Source organism: Leptonychotes weddellii, chromosome 3 (assembly GCF_054177405.1).
Source record: "Leptonychotes weddellii isolate Sample4059 chromosome 3, ASM5417740v2, whole genome shotgun sequence".
Taxonomy (NCBI): domain Eukaryota; kingdom Metazoa; phylum Chordata; class Mammalia; order Carnivora; family Phocidae; genus Leptonychotes; species Leptonychotes weddellii.
The window spans coordinates 162,894,789-162,901,374 of record NC_138371.1 but is presented as its reverse complement, the minus strand read 5'-3'; the positions used below and the strand labels follow the sequence as shown (position 1 = coordinate 162,901,374).

At 43.1% G+C, this 6,586-nt stretch overlaps 1 protein-coding gene across 1 annotated transcript in view; it reads left to right on the top strand.

Annotated features, from left to right (window-relative positions):
- Window positions 1-4,838: 4,838 nt before the first annotated feature.
- UGGT2 (UDP-glucose glycoprotein glucosyltransferase 2) overlaps window positions 4,839-6,586 on the top strand; it is a 178,217-nt gene continuing 176,469 nt past the window's right edge. Inside the window, exon 1 of the mRNA XM_081815115.1 lies at window positions 4,839-5,091. Coding sequence (XP_081671241.1) covers window positions 4,940-5,091 — 152 coding nt within the window. The 5' untranslated portion in view covers window positions 4,839-4,939. The remainder of the gene's footprint in view (window positions 5,092-6,586) is intronic.

Sequence of the window (6,586 nt, the reverse complement as noted above, 5' to 3'; positions counted from 1 at the left end):
GTCCTGGGATTGAGCCCCGCGTCAGGCTCTGCACTCAGCCGGGAGTCGGCTTGAGGATTCTCCCCCTCTGCCCTCCCCCCTGCACACACTCTCTCTCTCTCAAATAAATAACATCTTTTAAAAAAAGTATCATCTTCTTCTGACTTCCATAGAATTTTATTGACTTTTCTCTGTAATAATTTATTGGTATATGTTATGTTTCACTACACCATAAACCCTTCGAAGACATTAACCATTTTATTCACCTCAGTATTTTTCCCAACATATGATACAATCAGCTTCCCATAGATGATAAACAATATATTTTGAATAAATTGGTGAGTTTGTGCACATAACTGTACTAACTTCTCCTAGAAGATGTAAAAACAGGACACATGTTTGTCTGATACCAACATGTTTCAATCCTATGTGTGTTTTTTTTAAGATTTTATTTATTTATTTGACAGAGACACAGCAAGAGAGGAAATACAATCAGGGGGAGTGGGAGATGGAAAAGCAGGCCTCCCAGTGAGCAAGGAGCCTGATGTGGGGCTCGATCTCAGGACCCTGAGATCATGACCTGAGCCAAAGGCAGATGCTTAATGACTGAGCCACCCAGGTGTCCCAATCCTATGTGTTTTGTGAAAGAAACAAAACAAAATAATAGAAGCAATAGAATAGTGACTTAGCAAACTTGAATGCATAATTATAAAATATTGACCATGTATGTAAGTATAAAAGGATGTTGTTAAATAGTAGATGTCAAGTTCTTATATCATCCCAATTGATTAAAAGATTATCTATTTTGTATACTTAATTTGCTATTTGAAAGTCACTGTAGTAAATACACTACAGTAAAAAATTTCCTCAAACATACCTGGAGTTAGACATTTGTGAGGCATTTGTAATAGATGTTAAATAAAATATGCAAAATTATAAAAATCGAACTTACTGACACTTAACAATAACTCATTTGATTATGATTTTAGTATAATCTTGCCTAGGGAGCAGAAATATAATAAATTAAATAAGTCTACAAATTCTTCCCAACTGAAATGAAGAGTAGGACATTTTCTTGTACTTAAGATATTCAAATAAAAAATGAGAAAAGGGTGGGGCACCTGGGTGGCTCAGTAGTTTAAGTGTCCAACTCTTAACTTCAGCTCAAGTCATGATCTCAGGGTCATGAGATTGAGCCTGGCGTCAGGCTCTGCGCTCAGTGGGGAGTCTGCTTCTCTCCCTTTCCCCCTCCCCCTACTTGCACTCTTTCTCTCTCTCAAATAATAAATCTTTTTTAAAAAATGAGAAAGGTGTCTTTGTTATAGTAAAGGAAATCTGGAAGACCTATTGGGTAATATTTTTTAAAAGCCATTTCAGCTGTGAGACTTCTTTAGGTAGAGAAAATTAAAGTTTTATTATATTATATAATTTGGTAGTAACTTTATCCTCACATAGCACCACTATTTTCATTAAATAAATATAGTCCATGCTGTACCTACCTAAAAAAAATTCAAGATGATTTATGTTATTAAACACAATATTCATATTATGAAGCACTCATTAATCACTTCTTCCACATACAATGAAAACTGCTATCATCATCAATTTTCATTCATATTACCCTGATGTGAATAACTTTGAATAACATTTTGCTAAAAAATATTCAAGTACAATTGTGTCCCTGAACTACATTCACTTCATAGCCAATCTGTGCCAAAGGGTTATTGATAATGAATGTTAGAATGCTTTGCTGCTCCACTAACTTGAGTGACCTTCGCTGAGTTATTCAATTTTTGCATTTTAATATTTCTATCTGTACGTAGAAATGACATATAGAAGAGACTTCAATCTCAAGGCTCTCAACCTTGAGAGTTTCCTGGGTGAAATTTGAAACTGGCTGCCATACTCAGAGGACAAGGAGAAATCAAAGAAAGAAGCAGACCACTCCACATTGGTAGGTGGCAGTTTTAAGAAGCAAAGGAACTTTCTTACAAGGCTTGTTTGGGACAACTGCAAGACAAGTAGATCTGTGCACCCACCTGCCAGAAGCTTAAAAGTTTATACTGAAGCTTTACCAGAGTTCAGTCTCCTATACAGAGCAGATGGTCTCAATAATATTACTCTCTGAAGGCTGCTTCCTTGAAGCGGCTCCTGATGTGGGAACGGTGGGCAGAGCTTACATTCCAAGGACAGAAGAGAGAGTAAGGAATCCCATCGCCCGAGTCCGGCTCTGAGGTCAACTAGCAGGTCTCTTGATGATCTCCTCCAATGATTGCATTTCACCTAGTCCTATTCTTTTGTTCTGCAGATGAGGAAACAAGCCCAAGGATGGTCAGTCTAAGGAATATTTCAAACCCACTTAAATTTCTAGGAAAATACTATGTAAGCTAAAAGGTATAATAATTATGTAAATAAATGACCCTGGATTAGATTAATTTCATTCTTTAAAAGAGAAATGTAGCATTCCTCCCCACTGTGAACTTAAATATACTGAATGTATATATGTTTTAGTAGTGTCCTTTAATAGTGTATTCTATGTGACTCTTCATGCCACAAGTCATTTCTTAAAAATTTGCAAACATCAGATATGCTTTCATTGAAGACATTCACTGTGAATATCTTATTTCCTTCATCCTACAATTTCAGTCAAAATTTCAGTCCAAGAATAAGTGCACATGAGGAGTTAATCAAAGCAAATAGTTGTGGAAGATTCATAATATATATTTCCATTATGTTCTGTGGATAAAAATGAAGCTCCTTACTCATCTGCCTTAGCTTTCTGCCTACTTATCCAAAAAAACACAAGGACTGTTCAATATTTATTGAGCCCCAATAACATTTATTGTGCTAGGTATTGCAACGGATGCTAAAAATAAGTAAGGCATGAGTCCTGAGGGAAAACACCACCTCTAATAGGAGAAATAAGTAAGTACTGTATTCAAATTCTAAAGTGAGAATTACAAATGATATATGACCCGGAAAATAAAGAGCTTATGGGAATTTGAAGGAGGGATAGACCATATCAAGGAGGAAAAATCGGGAAATGAAGGCTAAACTTAGAAGGTGACACCTGAGTAGAATTTCCAGAGCAAGGTCTTCTAAGGAAAGGCATATACTAAGCAAATGAAGGGAAATGAAAAAAAAAAAAAAAAAAGATCAGCAGCTTCAAGAGATCTAGATTCCTTATGAGGCAGGGGAGTAACTGGAAAAAAGGAATGGATCAGTGCATTCTCAACTACTTTTCCCAGCTACTGCTTCTCTTTACTATATATTTTAATATTTATAATAAATTAACAGCCTTCTGAAGAGAAAAAGAATCATTCCTGACTAGGAGCCAGAATCTCGAGGCTCCACCTCTGCCCAGTTAAATAAAACTGAATGTTTTGATTTGATGAATCATATGTACTGGAAAACCACTTAACTCTGTTGCAAGGTTTTGTCTTTGAGCCTGATGTAGTAAATGCAGGAGCTTCCGGGTCAGACCGTCCTTGGTTTAAATCAAGACCCAGGGGCGCCTGGGTGGCTCAGTTAGTTAAGCGACTGCCTTCGGCTCAGGTCATGATCCTGGAGTCCTGGGATCGAGTCCCACATCGAGCTCCCTGCTCGGCAGGGGGTCTGCTTCTCTTTCTGACCCTCTTCCCTCTCGTGCTCTCTGTCTCTCATTCTCTCTCTCTCAAATAAATAAATAAAATCTTTGAAAAAAAATAAAGACCCAGTCAAAGCTGTGTGATTTGGGCTGATAATGACATAAGCTACTGTCACTTTCCCATGCATTTTTCACCTGTCACCCTCTAAACCAGATCCTCTGAAACTTTAATGAGCACAGTACCACCTGGGGTTCCTGTTAACCTGGGGATTTCGATTAAGTAGGTCCGGGGTGGGGGCCTAAGATTCTGCATTTCTAATGAGCTCATAGGTAATGCTGCTGCTACCTTGTGGACCACGTTTGAGTCCAAAGGCTAAAAGCGGGGTTTCCAGCCGGCATTATCAGTATCACCTGGGAACGTGATAGATGTGAAACGCAAATTCTTGCCCCCTCCCCATACCCAACACACACACACACACCAGATCTACAGAATCAGAAACACTAGGATGAGGCCCAACAACCGGTGTTTTTGTTGTTTTAAGATTTTATTTATTTATTTATTTGACAAGGAGAGAGAGAGAGAGAGCACAAGCTGGGGGAGGAGAGGAAGAAGCAGGCTCCCCACTGAGCAGGGAGTCTGACTTGGGGCTCGATCCTAGGACCCGAGGATCATGACCTGAGCCGAAGGCAGACGCTTAACAGACTGAGCCACCCAGATGTCCCCCAACACCCAGGGTTTTAACAAGCCCTCCAGGTGATGTCACTGGTTTCCAAACCTGACTGCCCTCTTGAATCACCGGGATGGGGAGGAGGGCGGGGTGGGTTAAATACTATTGGGCATCAGGCTTTCTCAAAGCCCTACCAGATGATTCTAACATGCAATAAAATTTAGAAGCCCATAAAGTAGACAAATGAACCTCGATGGGCCTTATTTTCCGCCTGTGTAAACGTGGATAAAATCCACAACAGTTCCTGCCTTTGCTTCCAAATTTTGGCATGTCCACCCAGCCTTAGTCGGCGGCAATCCCAGTTCGGTCTCCGGGAGCCAGCCTCCCCTCCCCGTGTCCCACAGCCTCTGCCCGAGAACAGGAGGCCCGGATCGCAGACTGGCCGGAGCATCGGCCACGCGGCCGTTCGTTCCGGCACCGCCCGCACCTACGTGGATCCAGGATCCTGCCCCGGGGGGCTCCCCGGACGGCGCCGGAGGGGGACGCGCATGCGCTCGCTGCCCGCCAGGCCCGGAGCTCCGAGTAACGGACTCGAGCTCCCCCCACCGGAAGTGGGCGGCCGCGCGACGGGAGGAGCCGGCTGTACCGTGGCGGCTGCGGGCTGTGGGCGCCGGGTCCGAGGGGCTCGCGCTTCCCTCTCCGCGCCATGGCAAAGGCCGCAGACGTGGTGCGGCTGCTCCTGGGCTCCACCGCGCTGTGCTTCTCGCTGCTCGGCGCCCGGACGGCCTCGGCGTCCAAGGCGGTGACGGCCCACTTGGCCGCGAAGTGGCCGGAGACCCCGCTGCTGCTGGAGGCCAGGTGGGTGCGGGCCGGCCCCTCTGCCGAGCCCAGCGCGGAGGGAGGGTCGGCGGGGCTGTGGGCGCGCCGGACCCCGCCGGCCCCTCGGACCCCGTCTCGCCGGCGGCCGGCCCTCCAGCTCCTTGCAACCGCTGCGGCAGGCGTCCTCGTGCTGGGCGCCGGAGCGTCACCACATCCCCTGCGACCCCGAGCGCGGCACTCACTTGCAGTTCCTACTTTGCCTCACCCACGGTTTTCCAAACTTCGGGGCCTTTAACTCGTTTGGATTACATTAGCGTTTACGAAAAAGAAAGGAAGAACGGGAGCTGGAGTGTGGCGTTTAATGCAGGCAACTTCCATGGATGTAGGCAGTTCTTTTTAGGAAACGGTATTGGAAGCACCTAGTTTCATAGCCACACCATTGATAGGCTTGGCTTCTAGGCTTCCTGCGGAGAAGGCAGTTTCCCACAAGTTACTTCTTCCCGAGCGTCCTCCCCTGAAATTAGTTCGTAAGATATCACTTTGCAGAAACAAAACCTATAGCTGTTGGATTTTGCTCTTAGTATTCTAGAAGTTAAACAGAATTTGAAAGTTCCTTTCTTTAGTTAGCATGAACTTTTAACGCCAGTTTTGTCAGTTCGCCGAAGAAGCAGCTTATGGTCCTGAGTCCGTCACCTGACACTACATTGCATATTTAAGATACTAACAGTTTTTTAATTGAGATATAATTAACACTACATATTAGTTTCAGGGGTAATAATATTCAGTATTTATATATTGTGAAATGATCATAGCCATAAGTCTAGTTAACATCCATCACCTAACATAGGTACAAGTTTTTTTTCCTCATGTTGAGAACTTTTAACATCTCTTTGCAATTTTCAAATATGCAGTACAGTACAATTAACTGTAGTCACCATCCTATACATTAGGTACCCATGACTTGTTTTACAACTGAAAGTTTGTACCAGTTAACCTTAAAAATAAGTTACCAGCAAAAATGGACTTATTTGGGAATAATACAGAATTGCAGTTAGGAACAATCAAACTATGGCAAAGCCATAGGCAAGTCTAACAAACAAAGGAGAGGAACATTATTTTATGGAGACTGAGAAAGTTTGGAGGGGTTGTTTTGAACAAAAAGTCTTTGGAGAAAAGCCAGAGCCAGTATGATGACAGTTTCTCTTTGGCTGAGTTGCAGGACTAGTCAGTTTCTTGTAGGAGATGCAAAATACGTCTTTCTCTATTAGGCCTATAATTGATGATTCCTATTGAAAATTTTCTGTTAGGAGTCTGTAATTGACAGTTCTTCCTGTAATTGACATGGAGTGGTACAGGGACCCCCCCCCCCTTCTCCATCCCCAGTCCACTTTAGTGAGGTTTCTGTTTAATAATTTTTACATTTCACCCTTTTGATCAAAATCTTTCCTTGAAAGCATCACTGACCAAAAGTCAGGTTTTTCATATTTAGTGGTTTTGTCCCTCAGTGCCAGAAAGGGTCTTTCCTGATTGTCTT